Raw genomic sequence first — 21,243 nt, 5'->3', positions numbered from 1 at the left:
CTCCCCATTATAATTAAGAAAAACAAGATCTGCGATTAATCGCGAGAAACTCACCTTTTATGGCACACTGGACATTGGAAAGGTTTCTCGCCAGTGTGAGTGCGTTCATGGTTCTGCAGCACATGCTTATAACCAAAACCTCTCTGGCACACAGAGCAAACAAAATTTTGTTTCTTGTTCTTCTTCTCTCCTGCCTCAGGACTGACGGTTGGAGATCCTGCCTCGGAATTAACAGTTGGAGTTGGAGGTGGTTCGATGTTGAGTTCGACTTCATTTTGCAAGGCGTTTTGTTGGTCAACGATTGGTGGTTCAACGGTTTCTGTGTTCAATGGTTGGTTCTGTATTGGTTTTCTCTTCTTCCTGCCCCCTTTCTTGTTGCCCGGCACATTGTTGTTATTATTATTGTGATTATTATCCTCGTCGTCACCATTGATGCTGCCGCTGGCAGCGGTAATGCTGATGCGCTGAGATGTGGAATTGCTAGAAGTGCTGAGAGCCGGCGATACTACAGGCGATAGATGAACGGAGGAGGGCGGCGGGGATCCGATCGACTGCTGTCTTTGCCAATCTCGCGGGTCAACGAAGAGATTCTGATTGAAGAACGATGAAGCGGCCAAGCCATGCAACGGAAGTCCCGCCTTTAACAGGGCTTGAGTAGTGAGAAAGTCCTGATTCAGTACCGATAATCTTGCTACTGATCTTGATATCGGTTCCGGATATAGCGATACATTGTTGAACGGTTGTTGTTGTTCGGCGTCCTGCATCATGCTCAGGTGTTGATTGATCAGGAATCCTGAACTCAATAAAAGAATTAAACAGCGTTAGTTGATGAAGTTGCACGTAATACTTGACACATTTAATACTTAAAATGCTTAATATTTAACTACAATAAAAACAAGTTTATGTATTTCATTACGTGTTTCATGAATATAAACGCGGTATAATTGATATATTGATGATATTTCCTAACGCATCATTATAGTTAGAATACTTTGGTGAAATTCGAGGCCATAATTAAGCAGATAAAATGTATAAGAAAATTATTTGTATAACCTATGAGTTGTAATATCTTCCTTGCGCTTTATCTTCCGATTAACACTCCTTCTCTTTATTTTTTTTTTCCTTTACTCTCTCCCTCTATTTCTCTCTTCCCTACCACTTCTGACGTACCCTCCCACACATGTCGCTCGCACGTGAGGTTATTGGATCCTCCTCCATTCACTCACACTCTCGTATACGAGAGTTCATTCATAAGACTCTGGCTATCTACGTACGCGTGTACTGTCTCTTCGATTTTGGACTAATGACTTTATCAACGAACATTTCATTTTCATCGAAATGTTGCATTTCAATCGATAAAGATATTAGTCATTACTATATCAGTTTCTTTATCTTTTAATAGATAATGTCTGGTAAACAATATGTATGTTTAAAAAGAGAGAAAAAGAAAGAAAATGAGAGAAAGAGAGAGAGAGAGAGAGAGAGAGAAAATTAATTAAAATTTGTTGTACATATTCGTGTATTTGTAAATGTGTAATATGTATATCAAAAATTATATAAACAGATAAAAAAATATATTACATTTAAATATTTGAACTGCTAATCTTAGAGACTTCTATATTTTCACATTATATTTTTTCTATATATATTACATTATTACGATTACACAAATTTTTATACACATTTAATTACTTCATGAAATATATTTTTTTGATAAATGTATACGCCATTTTATGATTGAGCAAGCATTAAGCACTATCATGTGTATTGAATACACAACCTGCTGTGAGTTTTTTTTTTTAGAATTGTATGGAACGCAATGTAATTTTTAATTTTGTAATTTTTAAAGATTTTATTCTTGAAATACGTATTAAAACGTAATATTTTTGGAATACTTATTAGAACATAATATAAGACCACTTTAATAGTTAATATTTAAGAACTCGATACTACAATACTTTCAAATGCCATGTGAAGATTATTATACGCGATTGAAACACACTTTAATGAGCATTTGGTTGATTATTAAAATGGAATATTCAAACAATTTAGAAAAGGCTTTCTTAACGAGGTTGATTTGAAACAATAAGTTTCATTAAGTCGAAGTTTCATATTCGATCACCGTCGGCTAATTAATGGATTATTTAGAGAATCAAAGAAAAAGAGAAAGAAAGAGAGAGAGAGAGAGAGAGCATCGTTCAATCAATAAAGATGCGTCTGCTTCTTCTTATGCTCTCTTTTCTCTACCCCAAAATTCTCTTAACGGCAACCAAGATCCTTACAGCTTACGACCGCCGTTTCTTGGCAACGCGACGAGAAGAGTACCGCCTCCGCTCGCATCTACCCCCCTAATTGGTCGCAACCCTTGTAGTTTTACCCGAGTCCTTTCTCCTGGAAACCTTATTAGAAGTTAGATCGTTGTGAATTAATCTATATCTCTGTATTTTACCATCCAACTTTATTTTGAAATGACTTGAAGTAATCTGTCGACACACTTGCACTTGCACGTGTTTGCAATAGAGAAAAAACTGATCAAATAAAATATTTATAGGTAATAAATACAGACAAAAACAAAGTAATAAACAGCTAAGTATTTATGCGTTTGTACTTAAAAATGTAAAATATTTTTTTATACAACAATCCTTTTTTTATGGTTATTAAACTGGGTCTTAAACTGTTAAGGTCAACTAGTAGTCGAAAAGAAAAGTCTTGTGAACGCTTAGAGTAATGGAAAACTATTTTTTAAGCTCAAAATGCTTTATTGCAAACGGTAATTTTATTAGGGTCTTGTTTTTTTCTTTAAAACTCATAAGTCACAAGAAACTCATAAGTTACACATAAGTTACCTTTCTTAAACCTTTTCTAACGGTGACGTTTAGAGAGTTAGAAGCCTTTCGATTTATATAGCTTTCAACTAAAACCGAGAGAGATGTCGTAAAGACATTATAATACTTTATGCGACTCCGTTAAAATTAATGTAATGTTCATAAATATCAATATAATGGTTAGGATCCTCATTCATCAAGGACATCTTGAAGTGTGATATAATGAATTGAAAAGATCGCTCGCGGTTTCTAGAATTATGAGAGAGTCGAGATAATAGCGTGCCGAGCATTCCGAAGTAATCACAGCAAGCTTTATTTTTTGCGATATTACTGTCTTAGCATTTTTCGTCAAGCGATTTCGCTAGTCTCTTTGAAGCTTATCGATGTTTACAATGTGTCACAATGTACATGCGTCGTAGGCGCTTTTAGATTTTGGCGACGCGCCAGAAGTCGCGTGCTTGGCTCTTAAGAAACTATGAAATCGCTCCCTTGCCTTGTAATTTCCTCTCTTTCTTTCTCTCTTTCTCTCTCGTTCTCTATGTTAAAGCCTAAATATGCCATCTACATTTTTACATTTATTAGAAATCAATATTCGTAAAATTGCTGGATGAGAATAAAAAAAAGACAAACATAATTCTCGAGATTAATATGACAGAATTTTAATATCTCATATGACGAATATATTTTTCATTGAATTTTATCAGAGATAAGTTTCAACATGATAAGAATTAATAGATCTAGAATTTGTTGCAGAAATGTTAATGATTAAACATAGAAGAACCAGCGTAAAAGTAATATTAAAAGAGAGGAAAATTAATTAACCCTCTCAAAAAAAAGAAGAAATAAATATATGTATTTAATAATATATTATAATTTAAATATACGAATATAATATTAAAATATTACATATATGAGAAACATAAGAATACGAAGAATATGCAATAGAAAAATTTATTAACCGTGTTAATTTTTGAAGCTACGAGTTTTACGAATTTTTATCCTTTGATGCTTCGTCGTTCGCGCTCATACGTATAAATCGTTAATAAAAATACCTGCGTATATATGCGTCCCTTGCAAATAGGACAATGCCATGCTACAATCCATGCGACGAGCTTTCTTCACTTTGATACTCCATCCACTCTTGCCGAGCACAATATGATCACTTGCGACGATAAAATACGGAGAAGAAAACGCAAAGTATCACGCGACGCGATTAATGAGGTGCTAAAATATAAGTCTATAACAATCGTTATGCTCGATTATTTCCCCCTTTTTTCTGTCTGGAAAAGAAGAATATTTTTTTCTACAATTTACACGATAAACTTACTCCGACTGGAAACGTCCAATGTACGATAAGACCGACAACTGGCCGATACCACCGCGAAAATGTCCCGTAAATATATCTATTATTCGATCACTATCTACTAGCGTATAAACAAGCGGAGTGGAACTCCGATCACAAGATTAACCGACAATGTCGGTCGACGATGTCTACTCTGGGCTGACCTAACCCAACACTAAGTGACAACCGACGTGCGGCTCACTAGTATAGTCAAATATGCCCCCACCCCTGCATGTCCCGGTCAACCCCACTACTCTCTCCTTCTCGTCCCCCACCAAGTATCGTGGCGCGCTACCCTCTCGAATCGCAACCCCGGATGCGCGAGTCGCCGAAACGTTCTTCGCTGGGGCGCGGGTTAGCGCGCGTACAGAAGATGGAGTATAGAAGGGAAAGCAAGAAAGGGAGAAACAGGCGGGGAAGAGTAAAAGGGAGGGACAAGAAAGGAATGACAGTGGGCAGTCGGGCGAGAGAGAAAAGAAAAACGAAGTAGAGGGTGAAAGAGATGTTGTTGCGTAGAAAGAGCAAGCGCGCGAGGAAACGTAGAAGGGGAGATTCAAGAGAGACACAGAGTGAACCTGTGACCATGATCTTTAAGGATAGGGGTTGATGCGTGCGGAGAGCGCACTTTTTCCTCCAAGAGGAAAAGAGATAAATAAAGGTAAAGGAGGAGACAGGGGACGAACAATCGCTGAGACTCGTGAGCAAGAAAAAATGAGAGAGAGGGAGAAAAAGGGAGGAATGAGATATATGTAAAGTATGTAAAAAAATGAAATGTACTTGCAAGGTCCAAAAATGAGTGGTTAATCGCACGGTTTTTTTTTTAATTTTGAGAAGAAATGGAAAATAGAAATTAATTAGATTTTCTACATTTATGATTATCCTCCATTAACGATATTTCAATGTTCACTTTGATTGTATTATGCTCATGTTCCTCGAGCAGTTTCTCATTTCGCGATATTCGCGAGATGCATTCGCGGGAGCGTGTACATTTGTTATTCTATGTTTGCTAAACTACCGCTTGTGCAATATCGACAGTTCCATGTGTGCGATGGCGAGCTTTTTGCAAAAGTTCGCTGCAGCTGTCAATATTTTAAAAGCGGTCGATATAAATTGTACGCGGCGATACATCGAGTCTGGAAAGTCTTCGCAAGTATCATATATAACATCGCGTATAAGGTACATCGATCGATAAAAAAAAAAGGATGCAAAAATAAACAGAATCGCCAGTGAACGACCGTTGTCTGCAGCAAGTAATTAGCAGAATAAATACACAAAATAGATGAACCGCTTCTTCTTTTAGTTTGCAATTTTTTAGCAAATCTTGATTAAAAGGTCTCTTATTAAAAGTTTGATGATGTGCAATTTTTTACAATTTTTTTAACATTGTAAAATCTGACTAACAAATAAACTTGCAAATTTTTGTATAATTTATACTTATTTCATAATATTAATGCAATCTTTATTCGTTAAGGTTTCATCTTTTTCACGAATTGCTTACGTCAAAAATAAAAAAAAATGCGATTGCAAACTTAACATTATATTTTGTATAAGACACACGTGTATCGAGTATGTTGTTCGTAATAACTCCACGCGCAACATGCTCGATACAGTTTCGGATTTTCCTCCACAAACGGAAGCCGCTCGCGGAAACGCGCCCTCCGCGACGATACGGTTACCCCGCGGGGGTCGTTCTCATTCGGAGCACAAGGGGGAGGAGGAGGGCAAGGGTGCACACACGCGTACAATCGTGCGGCTCTCCCGTTCGCTCTTCCGTCTCACCTGCTCGCGAGCCAGGCGTGCGCAGCGCGTGCCTGCAGCCGAGAATTCACGTCGGAATCACCATCGCACACACGCTTCGGTCGCGATAAAAAAGTGGAAGAATGCCCTTCGGATCCCCGTGCGTATACTGGGTGTCACGCATGCACGCGCGAGAACGAGAGCGCGAGCGCGCGCGCCCTTCGTGTGGCACGGGCGAGATGGTGCTCACAAACACACGCACACAACGCCACATGTCGTTTCGTACCGATACGATACACGCATACACGCGCACACATGATGCGTACGGTGGTGGCTCGACGCACTCCACCCTGTCAGCCGCCTGTCGTCGCCGTGAAGACAAAGACGGAGATTCGTACGAGCCGATGGGAGAAACGGAGAGAGGACGTGAGGGAAGAAAGAGGCGAGAATGGTGGAGAAACACGAAAAAAGCCAAACGGGAATCGAGAGGAGCGGAATTCTAGGACGATTGTCGAATTAGTGAGTCGGCCGATCCACAAGAGGCTCTTTTTTTCCGTGTTACCAAAAATATCTCTCTCTTTTTTCCCCTTTTTCCTTCAAAACGCTGCGCGTTTATATGCGTTTGCAGATGCGACGGAGAGTCGAAACTCATGTCGACACCGGATTCTGCAGAATGAGCAGACGATTCTGCGTTTATTTTTGTATAATTGATTATTATTACTTATATTATTATTTTATCTACGTGTATGATAATTTAAAAAAATTATATCTTTGCTAAAATTAACATCAGTATCTAGTTATTTACAGATCAAATCGCTTTCGTCGAGGATGATTTTCAGATCACATCGAATGAACAATCGATTGAGGATGCCAGGCCTTTTTTTGTACGATGAATGTCATACATTCTCTAGGATTTATCGGATGAGGGGTGGCAAAGAGGCGGGATACCCGAAGAGAGTGTACGAGTGCGATACGAAAATACTTTCGCATACAAACCTGACAAAATATTGTGAAAAACTGCGCAAGCAAACAACTTAGTTCTATGTGATTCGTAAGGGATACGAAATGGAATTATCTCGTTTTATACGGGCTTTAAATCGAAATTAGACTGTATTAGAGAACTTACTCCCATTTAACAATTCCCGCATTTTTTGTTCGAAATTAAAAGAATGATTAAAACGATATTAAAATGATTATTATCTGTTTATTTATAAAATGTAACACTTTTATTATCGGCGGTTTTTCACAAAAGACCTTTAATTTTCTTTCAATCGTTTCATAAAGATATCAAATCTGAAGTAATATAAAGATACAATTAAGATATTATTTGGAAAGGATGTTAATTTAATGTAAATGTAATTAATTGAATGATTAGCTTAGTCATTGTTTTTAAGAACAATTTTCGAAAAAATTATCTTAATGTTCGATAAAGAGAAGAGTAGTGTCATGTCTTAATAGTCTTTATCTTACTTTGTATTTCATTCATTCGGTTTAGTCTATTAATTATTATCAATCAATAAATATGAATTATTATCAATCTGTATTGTCGAAATTAATAACGAAACCGGAACAAAGTTTGCGTTCGGTGAACGAGTTTCAGTAGTTTACAACACGGAGAAAATTCGCTTACAATAGACTCATTATTGGCAATCATTACAACTTAACTCTTGACGTTTAGGCAAGAGTCGAGCTACTTCCCGGCAGGCTGTTATTAAATGAAGTCTAAAATAAGGTCTTTAACTCTTTCATATATCTGTTCCATATATACTACACTTTATATCACAACTGGTAGTGCGATAGCAAGAGTTATAATGAATCAAATGCAATCATTTCTTTCTATGGAAAAAAATAAATCATTAAAGATATTAATGTCAATATAATATCTTTTCTTGAATAAAATTAAATAGTGATATTAAAGACAATCTGAGTCATTGATGCGCATACTAAAACACGTTTGCATTCCGTTTTTTTATTGATTGATCTCCATTAGCAATAATTTCTTCAAATAAACAACCAATAAACAGTTATCATTCTTATGTGAATACATTCTAGGAAAAGTAGATAACTTTTATTTATATCTTAATTTTAACTTTTTTCATATTTTTATTTTTGTATTCTTAAATAACTAATAAAAGTAATGTATTGTATCCGGAAAGAGCTATTTACAAGTTATACAAAAAGTTGTATTTTTGTATTCTTAAATAACATGTATTCTTAAATAATAAAAGTAATGTGTTGCATCCGGAAAGAATACTCTGAAAGATAATTAATTGATATTGTCTTAATTTTCCTCATGTAGCACGCGATATTTATAAGAATTATTTTCAAAGGAACAAAAATTGTAGTTTGTCTTTTCTCTTTAATTAATCGTCTTTAATTCATCTTTAATTCGTCTTTAATTTAAATTTCTTAAATGTTTATACTCGATTTTTTTCATTTCTTTTGCTATGTAACTACTTATTAATAAATAATAATATTTTACTACAAATATAATTTGAAAATTTATATAATTAAAAGATTGAAAAGCAACAATACTATTGGCATTTTCGAATGGTCGGGTTTAATCTTTCCGGGGTAGTTTACTAGATTGACCAATTACAGCCATCTTCTTCTGAAGAATGTATGGTTGTGATTGGTCAATGACGTCTAGTTCCGCCCATTCGAAAACATCATATAAGGTAACAAAAGATTTTTAAAAATGTAGAATGAATTTTAAAGTCTAAAACTAACCCTCATATGTTTTGAAGATTGTAAAGGAGTAAAATATTTTTTCAAAAATATGTGCAAGATACATCGTAAATCGTTGTACAAACAAAACGAAGAGAATTCTTCATGTAAAATACAAATTAAAAAAAGACTGAAATTTTTGTTACAAGGACTAGGCTCATTCATTTTTGAAAAAATTATGTCACGAAAATCCGTTACATTGTTGTAATATATTATGTCAAAGGCTTTGTTAAAGGCTTCGATTAGGCTATAAATTGAAAGGCGTTGTGAAATTTTACCCTTTACGATTATTATTTTACTACACATGCTGTTTATTTTATTATATTGATTATGTAAAGAATGTAAAGAAATTCTTTTAAATGCTCTCTCTCACACATTGAATAGAAGGTTATTTAACCAATATTTCTTACAAATCTATAAAATATTACAGAGTCGTTTTAACGCGAGACATTTCTACTAATATTTGAAAAATTTGCTGGAAAGTGGAAGCATCGCGCTTTTATATTTAGTGAATTAAAACGAAGAAAATTTACTTATATTACTATAAAACCGAAGTCTATCTCTGATGAAACTTTTGAGCTGTCAACAAACATTTTTATCATTGTCAATTTAATGAATGAAAAAAAAAAAAATATATATATATATATATATATATATATATATATATATATAAATATTTCTCAATACTTAAATATATTTCCTTTCTTCTTAATTGAACGAATTATGAATACCATCATTTGATCAGAAGGACCGTTAGAGACAGTTTCGCGTTTTTACGTTTCTTTTTCAAATGATGTCGAGAAAGATAGAAATACTCAATGGAATTTTTCTTTACATAGTCACCTACCGTATGCAGAATTTACCAATCTACCCCGAAATCTGACCGTTGCGTACGTTGAACCACTTTACATAGAGATCAATGCGAATCGTATCAATATCTTCATCTGTAATCGACGAGCGACGGTTGATCACGGTTTTTCGCAGTAGAGGCCGATTTGAAAATTTTTCTGTGTCGCTCAAGCAAATTTTTTCTTCCGTTTTCTTCCATGATCGTTTCAATCAGATATCGAGAAAGCGCGCTTTCGAATATTTTTTTCAAGATATTAAAACGCTCTCGTTTTTTTTTTTCTTTCAGAAGAACCGAACGTTTTTGTATATGTATGTAAGCGATCGCAGGACCGCTTACATATCCGACGATCGAGAAGATTGTTCCGCAAAAGAAGTTGTCAGCTGTTCATCCTAAAGTTCGTTACTGTAACTCTATTTCCAGAATTCTATTTTTATTTTACACCGAAAGAGTCTTTGCGTTGAATAAAGTTTCGAGTAGACAATCAGTAGTGTGACAACACATAAATGTATTAAGCATCTTGATTATAAATATTTAAGTGTCTTCATGCTTGTTTGCTTTCGAGATTTAAATAACAGATAACGAGAATTATCTGCTTTTTAGTCTTATTTGTGGATGACAATCTCTTGATACGGTGATATTTACGATGCATCTGGACCACCGACGTTTCATACATCGAAATAGAAGCTACATCGGAAACTTATTACCGAATCTTCTAATTATCGGGTCCCAATACCACTTAATGGCCTAGGCTAATAATAGCGGAGCAGTGCCCTCTTTTCTGCATTAATTCGGTGCTCGCCCACTGGCGAACATGTGGTGTGCGAATAGGTTCGAGATGCGGTCCGACACACCAGCTGGTCTAGGAGGAAGGATGTCGGTCTGTCTTTCTTTCCTTTTTTCGTCCTTTTACTGACCCTATCGTCCTTGTATCGGCACCGTCGCGGAATTTTGCCCGACGATTATCAGGCCGCTCGAAAGAGTTAAATTCCACCGAGACACACGTTCAAGCTTTCGCGATGCAAAAAAATTCAATTTTCTCTATCATAAGATAATTTAATTCTTTATGCGATGCACTAGTTATTGTCTCCATATGTCTAACAAAAATTTTGAAAACGAACAGATAAATTACTTGCTGTTCGATAATATATTTTTCGCATAATGCAATCTTTTCGGCGACATGCGTATCTCTCGCCAAATATCTCCCGCGTGTATGTCGATGGATTTTGGAATCTCTCCCTCGCGAAACAGCATATCGAGAGTCGACAAAGGCTACACGCAACGACGTTCTTTAAGCGGATAGACGCGACCCTACTTTTTTCCTCGAGGATCCCTTCGCGTCCAGTCGCGACTTCCGATCGAGCGAGTTTGCTTTTGCGATCCTCGAATTCGTGGACGAGGGGAGGGACTGGATGAAGCACGAGGGAAAGGAAAAATTGTATAAGATATCCTATAGAGCGGTTGACCAAGCCATGCACCTGGTTACTCGAGAGATCGGGTCGATTTAGGACGGATTTCGCAACGGACGCGACGCTCGCAAGGGAGCAGTTCTTGTACCGCCGTGGTAGCTGGTCAGCCACCTCATTCAATAAATAATGAGACGCGCGATCGATCCGCGGGACGGACACGAGACTGCGGCTGTGCACCTTCTCCTGTGCAGGATTATTTGTCAAGGATCGATCGATCTGGCTCGGACAATGGCCCGAGCTAAGTCGGAGATCTTGGAGACGCGAAGAACGATGACGACGACACATCGATGCGTCACTGTCCGATTAACGTGACTGTCGTGTGTGTTTGGCTGATTCCGGTCCTAATCAAATACCAGCGTGAAATTAACTCTCCTATCGCGCTCGGCTCCAAGAATCAATTCGCGGCGCTAATGACATTTCGATCGCTTTGCTTTCCACGAAAGCTCGTTTAAAATATGTATTCGTGTATCCAAATTTATGCATCCGAATTTTTTATTTTTAAGAAATTATATCTTAGAAAAAAATACGACTCATTGTACCATTATTTGTAAATGTTTATAAATCGCGCTTATATCAGTGTCTTGTCACGAAAATATTTTGCTGATCGACGTCGATTATTGCGAAAACAATGAATTTTTCTATACATCCGGAAATATATATGCAGGGAAAGTGAGTGCGATTACGTCGCGCGCGCATATTTCCCACCCTCCCCCTCTCCCTCTTCAGTCTGGCTCTCTTCTTCTCTCACTTTTGCACCCTCGGTCCATCTTTTTTTTACTCGACAACATGCTCCCGCGTAACAAGGGCCTAACAGAGCTGTCAATCCATCGATAAATTGAATGGAGGACCTAAAACCACCCTATATTTTCCGCGCTGCCCTTCACCCCCTTTCATCCGTGCATCGCGTACTCTTACACCCTATCGGCGGTGGTGGTGGCGGTGGCCCGAGAGAGACCGGTACGATATTTTTTTTTCCGCAACACAAAAACGTCCGTCTCTGCAACTGACGTGTGAGTTGGCTACCCTCGCGAGAGGAGATTTAAGGAAGTAGAAGACTGACCGGATGCGAGCAGACGGCATGTCTTCGTCTATGATGTATAATAATAAGTGACAAATCAAATCCTCTTGCGTTTTTATCAAGGATCCATTTATATTTTTGATAAAAAGATTTTATAAGGTGCATCCTTTCGCGCATGCTTGTGAATTAACGTAACTGTTCGCTATTAATCTTAAATATATATCATTTCTTATATTAAAATCTGATTTTTAGGAACCGCCGTACAATCACGGAAACGAATATTTATTGTCATTTAACAGATTGTTATTATAAAGGGTAAGAGAGTGGTTGTCGAGAGTGAATTTTTATCGCAAAGTTACCAAAGAAAAAAGGCTTTGTAAAAGAGAGAAATTCGGTTTCGAAGGGGTCGATCGTGAGGTAGATGGAAGTATCCCTCCCCCCAAGCAAAGGCGAGAAAAAGAGAAAGAGAGAGAGAGAGAGAGAGAGAGAGAGAGAGAGAAAGAGGGCATAATCGACCCCACGCGTTTGGCTCTGCTTCTGCACACACGAGCAAATCCCCTCGTTTTTGGATTTTCGGGTAAAACGGTACGGTAAAGGGGAGACCAGTGAGTAATTTGAAGCAGGGTGCGGGTTTGAGATGTCTGTGTCGGTGTGTGCGCTATGCGCGTTCACGAGTACGCAAGCAGGGGTTGCCCTTCCGAATCCGCACCCCTCATAGCCCCCGTTTTCCACCCCCATTACGTTACCCCGTATCTCGTACCACGTGAGGGCAGGTTTGACCAATATTTCCGAGGCGTAAGATAAAAGGCCAGGAGGGGAGGAAAGGGAAGAAAGGACGAAACCGCTTTATCGCGTCGCCAGTAATTTGTCTGCGATACGACGATGATGCTGCAGTTGCGATGGCGTCGAGTTTTTCCGATCGTTCAAGAAAAAATTAAAACTCGCTTAGTATTTGGAAACAAATACAGAAAATTCCCATTTCCCTAAATAAAATTTTCATTATCTGTGTTGAAAAGATTCCATGTATTAATAATCCTTACGCTAAGAAAATTGTTTGAATTGTGTAATCGTATCTCTTTGATTTGTAGCACAAATCTACTTTAGGGGCGTGTCAAAATTCTTTGTATATATGACGACATAGAATGTAAGGATATAAGAAAACAATAAAATATCACTTAATTTTTAATTAAGCTTGTTTCCTAAGCTTGTCTAATCTATTCAATTTTTAACATGTTAGAAAAAAGCTTTCTCATTCACCTTAACCAACAAATGTTTTAAATGCTTCTTCGCTTAGAAAATAAATTTTGCTCAAATTATATTTTATAATGTATTCTATATATGTATTCTCTATGTATTTTATAATCTATTATTTCGTGCGATAGAATTTATACAGGATGAACCAGCATCGAATTTTGATAAATTCTGGCATATTAAGTGACAATTTTCTCTTAATAAATATCGATATATTATGCGAAATTATCCTCGTATTTCTTAACGTATTAGTCTCTGTAAAACATTATAAATTATATATATTGTCTATCTTTCTTCATCAGCCTTTTTCATCTTGTTTGCATCCTCGTCCTCGCTACTTTGTAGACCGACGATCATATTCGCGCGTCAATCAGATTAAAGGCAATGTCTTCAACCTAGGAGTTTTCCCCTCTGCCCTTAACGGACCTGGATCTTGCTTTTTCGATGTCGTAGGGTGAAGAGGTCACTCCGATAGAACTCGTTTCTCCAAACGATGACGCGAGAGCTGACTCGTTCCGGCTCTTATTCGCATCTCGTATTCAAAACGTCCCTCTTTTTCGGTCGACGACGCGTTACGAGACTGTCGACGTTTCACGAGATGTTGACAGTGACAAGCGGAATATAATATATATAAGTGAAATTCAACAAACGATATAAACGAGAGTGTATTTTTTTTCCGCGTTTCGACCCAGAAACTGTAAAAACTCAATATGTCAACAAAATTCGCATTAGGGAATTTTTGGCCGTTTCTCTTTTCTGTTCTACACTTGACTCATCTCTTTCAAATATACATCTTTTCGCGATGTTCGAGTATATGGTTTTAAAATCTAGGATGATATTTCCCATTACATGTGTATGCATTCGCGTGTCTCTTCTGACATCGTCCGCCACAGTTTCACATAAATTAAGAACCGTCGCGCAGCATCGATCGATTCGTAGATTTATGACACGCGGGACAGGTGCACGGTTGACGGCGCGTTGCAACGCATTTTGCAACGACCGTGTCGTTATCGAATTAATAACACGTCTCGAAGGGTTCTCGATTGAGCATCCGCACGAGGTGTAATTGTTTCGTCGTAGATTTTACAACTTAATCGATCGATGCCTCGATAGGATGTATAGCCTAGCCCGAAGCACGAAAATCGCCTGTGTGGTCCATCCTCTTTCTTTCTCTCTCTTTTTCTATCTATTTATCTGCGCCCACTTCTGAATCTCGGGCCATTGTGCCGTTTCTCGTTTTCCTCGAGCCCGCCACGAATTCACATTGTCGCAGATCCATCGGGAAAATGCGAGGCCGCGGGCGAAACTCCGCACGGTCGATTAAATTTTTCGCCGATTTGGATTTTCGAAAGACGCTACGTGACTTGCCGATCAGGGCGGGCATGCGGTCTCAACTTTGTTCCCTTGTTTCTTTGAGTCTTAACGCGTCTGCCTTTCGATCACGTAGAAAATGTTGCTCTTGATTCATCTCTTTTTTTAACATAAATATAAATTGCAATAAAAAATGACGGGATAATTTTATATTTCATCGTTCACAAAATTTCTCAAAATCTCGCGCAGATGTATTTTACTCTTTCTACACCTTCTTATAGTGTGGGGCGACATAACATAAGCACTTGTAAAGAGATATAAGATACACGTGTTAAAAACAAAGATAATTAAAAGCAAATAACCTTTAATTAAAAAATCATTAAGATGGTGTTAAGATTATCAATCCTATTAAAGTAATTGCTTTCGTCATTATTACTCACTCCTCTTAATCTTTTCTTTTTATCTAATAACTTAATTTTATAATAAAGAAAAATGATTGAGATATACGGATATGATATCTATATTATTCTCTAATGAAATGTAATTTTCTATCTAATATTATTATACAATTTTTTGATAAGAAATTCAATATCAAAAATACGTGTAATCTCAAAACTGAACACCTAAGGCGATCACTAAAATTATACGACGGTGTATTAGAACATATTTTTTCCACCTATTATCCGTTTCCATTAAAGAACCTCTTGACTTCCTATACGAATGCCTTTTATCCACAAAAGCGCTCTCATCAATATGGTTAAGTTCGTCGAAATACAAGAGAATGGAGTAAGGTACACGTGCACGTGTCTCCCTGGACGATCTTCTGGTGTACCTTTTTCGCCCTCTCGGCGGGACGGCAGGAAGGCAGGAATGACGCGGGTTAACTCATGCGCGCACGATGCGTGCGGGAGTTACTCTTATTTATACATCGAAAGAAAGAAAAGAGAGAGAGAGAGAAAGAGAGCGCGTATACACACGAAGCCTTGTCATCCTTCCAGCCTGCGTCTCCTCGCAGTTTTCTCGCATGGGCACACCTCAAGAGGGGCCCCACTCTTGTCGCGACAGCGACAAGCAGCCACTCCGCAGCTGCACAATCGTCGCCCACGGAGCAGGGTTCATTTAACTTCGCAAATACACAACTCTTTAACATTGTGTCGCGTTAAACGTCCTGCGTCGCGCTAATGGACACTGACAAATGGTCCCCGAGGAATCTCGCGCGCGCGGCCTCGGCCTCTCCTTGGTCCATTTCGCCTCCGCGAAGACGGCCACTGCCAACTGCATAATACTCGGATGGCGAGAGAAACTCGGTATTTTATAAATTATTCGACTGGCAGCGGTACAAGACAGCGCTACACACGTTTCGTTATTTCGTAATCAAAGAAGCTACATTTCATGCTGACACAAAGTAAGAAACTCGGAAAAGATCGCTTCTACATTATGATCAAACGTTTAAAATGGCCTCTGCAAATTCATACACATACGCATTCTATCGCGCTGTGCCTATTAAAATTCTTGATATAAAGGGACATGCATAAGTGGGACATTATGTCGTCGTCGCGACAATGAAGCCGACGCTACCAAAGCTCGCGAGAAAAAAAGAGAGAAAGAGAGAAAGAAAGAAGCGAATAAAAGGAGAGAAGATTCTCTAAGCAACTACATGATGTCGGATCCTCCCTCTTCGTGTGTTTGCTCGCGCCGACTCATCCTTCTTTGAGGTCCCATCGCCTCCTGCACACACGATCCTCGCATATACGCACACATACATACGTATACCTACGTATCCACATACACAAACAGCAGCTTTATGCGAGCAGCAACAGGCTGCCGTTTTTTATCCTCTTTTCGGAGATCTCGACGTCGCCGTTTCTCCGCCTCCTGGCGATGGATCATTTTATTGCGCTCGTGCTTCCGGAAACGGAAACCCGGTGGCCGCCAACTATAAATCGGGCGAGTCAGTTATCACATTCTCTTACTTTCTCCTGATTCCAATTCGGCGACATGGTTCGTCGCTCTTTCACGATAATACCCTTAAACAAGAGCACGTTCGTGCGGAAGAAATCGCTGGCGACAGAACGAACTTCAAACGAATCCGGCACGAGCTTCTCTCGTTTGGGAAAGTGAAAGAGACGGCCCGAAGTCAAGTGGGCCGTATGGATTATGTCGATGCACCGAGCGTTTCACGAGGCACATCTTGAAAAAATGCAGCGAGAAGAAACATGAGAGAAAGAAGAGAGAGTTCCTGAAAACACGCAGATTCTTATGTTAAAGTTTGGCCATTTCTTTGTTTTTCTAAATAAAACTGGAATTCTACGCTTCATATTCCTGTTACAGCCGCGTTATTTTACGCGAGCTGGTGTTTCAATTGTATAATCATATGATAGTCTTCAATAATTGTCGTCAATTTAAAATGGAGAATTTTAAATTAAATATTAGATGATATTAATTCGTGAAAATTAATTTGCAACATTGTAAAACAAATATATTAAAAAAAAGATTTTGTTTAATGTCCATCCTTCATTATCTAATACAGCAAAATTTTATGGAAATATCTTTTATAGAAATAGCTTCAAATTTTATTTTAAAGCATGAGATTATACTTAATAAAATGCTTATACGTGATTGCACCAATATAAAGATGTTATTATTATTTTGAATTGTGTATTAGAAAACTAATTAATGCTTGAATTCTGCAGTAGAGACATGAGAATTCGGATTTATATTTTATGCGAACAATAGCCGCCTTTTTTTTCTAGTTCGCCCGTTGCGGAAAATATAGATGTTAATATTTGTCTCCTGATTCTCACCTAAGCAGGTGTTAGGCATAAGCGTGCCATTGTTGGATTTAAAATCGCCCACGCGCTCCAAATCACCGATCTGTAGAGCTTTCGTGCCATCGCATGCGTTCCTCGGCTTGGCATAATTTTACGTAATAGTCTACTCGAGCGTGTGCATATCTTGGTGTCATGTATGTATAACATTATCGAAAAGTGCACATCGTTATAGAAACATGATTTTGTAATACAAAGAAATCATTAATAATCTTAATTTTTACTCGAATCTATAAACACGAGTGCTTCTTTTTTAATTATTCCATGTACTAAGAAAATAAATAAATATGTAATAATAAAATTTCCTTATAACTATGACTATTGTTTATTTTACGCATCCTCTTCGTTAATAGAATTTCCCGAAACGTCTCGCCTCTACTTCACAATCGTCTTCAAGTATAACTTTTGTGCTTTCGGCACCGCTCTATGGAGCAATCGCGTATTAAAAACTTTTTGAGATACTTTTCCAATAGCACGCATCTTGGTCCGTGCCACGCGGGAAGGCGGGAGAAAAAGTCGATACAAAGGACCATCCAGGCGACTGTCAAATTTATATCGACCCCGAGGATTTCGAAAATCGTTCTCTTCTCTTTTCTCCCTCATCGGACAGATGTAGGCATGCTTCGTCGGTCAAACTTAATAATATTTATGCAACGCGTGTGCAGGCAGCGTTTCACTTTTTTCCGATTCCGGTCGGTGGATTTTGAGGGTCCTTTATTACGTTGCTTTTTTTTTGCGAAGACGCGAAGCATTCGGGATTAAGGTGTGGGTTCAAGCGGGATTTCGGCAACGGGGGATGCAACGGATGGCGCATATACTTTCAGGATTAAGTATGTATCTCTACCGTTATACAAGCATATAAAATAAATATAAATTATTTGCTAATTCAGTGAGAGATAGGAGTTAAATATAGCGATCGAATCTTTTAAATCGACGTTAGGTAATAAGGAATTCAAAATGGCACGTAACTGATTAATTCTTCGCAAACCCCTTCGGACATTCGACCCTACTGCGCTGTGCAGCCAATCAAAACGCTTTGATTTGTTTAACCCTTCTTGTGTAACGCCGGCGTTGCCTACGCTCTCCAACCCTTGCGGCACCTGCCCTGAGTAAGCATCGACGTAATTGCATGTACCAGACAGGCCCTCGCTCACGCTGGATTGGTGAAAAACTTGAGAAGGGGCGTGGTAGCTTCACCCTTTACCGCACGAAACAGTACCGGTATATCTGTCATCCCTGCTGTATTGATTACACAAAAAGTGACAATCCTATTTTACGGTAAATCTGCTTTCGCGTAAAAGTCGCAACAATATTAGGAGTTTGACTCTTCAAACAACTATCTTGCATAGCTCAACACAATGTAAATCTGATATGAAAGGAACAATGAAAGATGTTTGCTGAAAAAATTATGGTACAGATATCTCTCTCTCTTTATTAATTTTTTAGGGAAATTTCTTTTATACGAACTATGCATATTTAAAATTAGTCGCGTTCTTATGTATTGTTGCATTTCAGTTGCATTTCAATTTTCGGTATATCTTGCCAAATACTCGAGTTACATGTTAAGCGATAATAAATGATATTATTCGAATATTTCGGTTAGTTTGTGCAGAATAGAGCTAATAATGTAGAGCGAATCGGGCAAACGTCTTGGCGCTTCGACAAATAAGTATATTATTTCGAGCATCGCACCAACACATGTAATTTTACGAGCAACTGCCATCTCTCATTCTCACGAAAAATATTACGTTCGCCAAACGAAAAGCTACGACGTAACTACCTTAAACTCGCCCTTCCCCCTTTCACCTCTCCCCGCCGCGGGTAAATGGTGCTTCAAAAGTTTTTGGTATCGCGCATTTACCAAGTTTAAAGCGCGGGACGCATGATTAATGATGCCTAGATAATCGCGACTGAGCCACTGGATCTAAGAAGGCCTTTAAAATAATCCCCATAAAATTACGCCCTAATGCCGCGACCATTAATCCTCCGTCTTATCTCCCAAGACGTAGGCGCCAAGGCGAGACTCAACCGACCGTCGAGGCCGCGCGAATGCGAAGGCAGAATAGAGATTAGAGAGATTTAATCGGAAGGAAACCGCGCGGAGCGATTTCCCACTGTACTCGAGAATCAATCGATCAATCAATCTTGCCTCGGTCAGCCTTAACGCTCCGTTGCTTATACACGTATAACCTGTCGTTTTCATTCAATATTGCTTTATAAAGAATAATCCCAGAATAACGACGTATCGCGAGGAAACTAGAATTTCATCGGTTAATCTCGAAAGAGAGAAAAATTCACGTCTACATCGCCTCGATCTGTGCTAATCATGTGACAATTACGTTTTGCAAGTCTGAGATACGTTGAAAATTCAGCAGTTTTTAAATACCACTCCGTTGTGTGTTCTCGATGTGCAATCGATTTCGCGCGCGCGCAACCTCGAGGGTCGAATCTCCAGCAGACTTGTGTCCCCGGTATAGCAAAGTTTTTCCCTCCCTTACCCTCCGCGCGCATTTAAGCCGGCGGCGCTGCCGGAATTAATTATTTAGGGGACAGAAATGGCACCCCTGTCCACCCCCTCGATTCTTTCCGCCCCTGCCGCGTTTTCCGACTCTCTCCGGTCTCGAGCCTAACCCGGAGGGCGAAGATATAATTATGGACGGTGGGGGAGGGCTTCAAGTATTCATGTTTTCATTACGGGGCACGGATCTTCGTAAAGCGCTCCGCGCGCGAGCGAGGAGGGGATTCGCTTTTTAAAAATACGCTCTTCACCGTCGCTCATCCGCCGCTATTCTTTTCCTGCTTAGCTTCTCGCTTTCTGCCGTTTGCCTTACTTGCCATTATCTGTTCGATGCACGCGACACGATCAATTCGTTCTTTTCAATTATCCGGGGATTAACAAATTTTCAAATTTAGAAGCTCTACTCCAAGACTACTTTTGTGATATTCTGCAGAAATATCAAAATAAAATTTTTTTTAATTAAATATACGTGCAACATGAGAGACAAGTCTTCCACTTGAAAGGATCTCGTGTCCATCGATCTTCTCTTATCTATCAAAGTAATCACGTCAAGGATTGGCTTTTGTAAGACAGGAAGTGGACTGCTTTTCCACGGATAATTTTTCTCGCTAAGAACGGATGCCTCGAGGCCAGAATGATGCTCGCGAGGTGTGCGCGGACTTTTCTCTGCCCCAGTGTTTTTCCTCAGTCCGTTATCTGTTCTTTGTTCCAACGTTCTCGCACCCTTTGTCCGAATCCTCCCTTTTGTAACTTCCGAGATCCCTCGGCATTGTCTTCCTAAGAAAGAGAAGTTCTTTGCAAAAATGTCGCCGCACCGTCCCCGAATTAATCGACGGCGTTTTCTTCCTCGGTGGGAGAGTGTGGGAGGAGATCGGCCATTAAAAATTCCTGAATCAGTAGCCCCTTGCTCCTGATTAACGGCCAATCCACCCCGAGCGATTCTTCATCGAGAATCTTCGCTATAAACGCACAGGGGAGATCTTGACAATTTATTACCATTCCGTAATAAAAGCGCGTACTTTACATCTTGCTGAAGAAACCAACTTTTTTGTAAATCAATATTTTTCCTTCATTTTCGTCTCTCATTATTATTATATTGTTACGTATAATATTTAAGAAAGTTTAAACTTTTGATGTACATAAAGAATATACTTGAAAAATATCGAAAAATAGAATGTATTTGAAATAAAAAGGGATAGTTTTTCGATTTTGCGCCATTTTTTAACACGTGCGTTCTTCGATCACTCCTTAGTTCGCCATTATTTTCTCCCTCGTCGTCGTCGACTTAACCATCCTTCGTTGCGACCGCTATTAATTACGTGGAGCGTCTTATCGATGGTCGTCAGCAACTTTCGCGGCAGGTTTTAATG

General features: G+C 38.7%; 1 protein-coding gene across 8 annotated transcripts in view; it reads right to left on the bottom strand.

Annotated features, from left to right (window-relative positions):
• The window catches only part of Kr (krueppel), an 88,709-nt gene that overhangs the window by 12,130 nt on the left and 55,336 nt on the right, over nucleotides 1-21,243 (bottom strand). For 7 of the 8 annotated variants that reach the window (XM_083109769.1, XM_083109766.1, XM_083109768.1 and 4 more), the window contains one exon: nucleotides 55-793. In XM_083109769.1, the coding sequence (XP_082965895.1) occupies nucleotides 55-793 (739 nt within the window). Of the gene's footprint in view, nucleotides 1-54; nucleotides 799-21,243 lie in introns of all 8 variants that reach the window. The other variant, XM_083109772.1, reaches the window with a different exon arrangement.

The sequence above is a fragment of the Camponotus vicinus genome, unplaced genomic scaffold, assembly GCF_025532165.1.
Source record: "Camponotus vicinus isolate PSW18456_S1 unplaced genomic scaffold, iyCamVici1.0 SCAF_1, whole genome shotgun sequence".
Classification (NCBI taxonomy): Eukaryota; Metazoa; Arthropoda; class Insecta; order Hymenoptera; family Formicidae; genus Camponotus; species Camponotus vicinus.
This window is presented reverse-complemented; position numbering and strand designations above follow the sequence as displayed.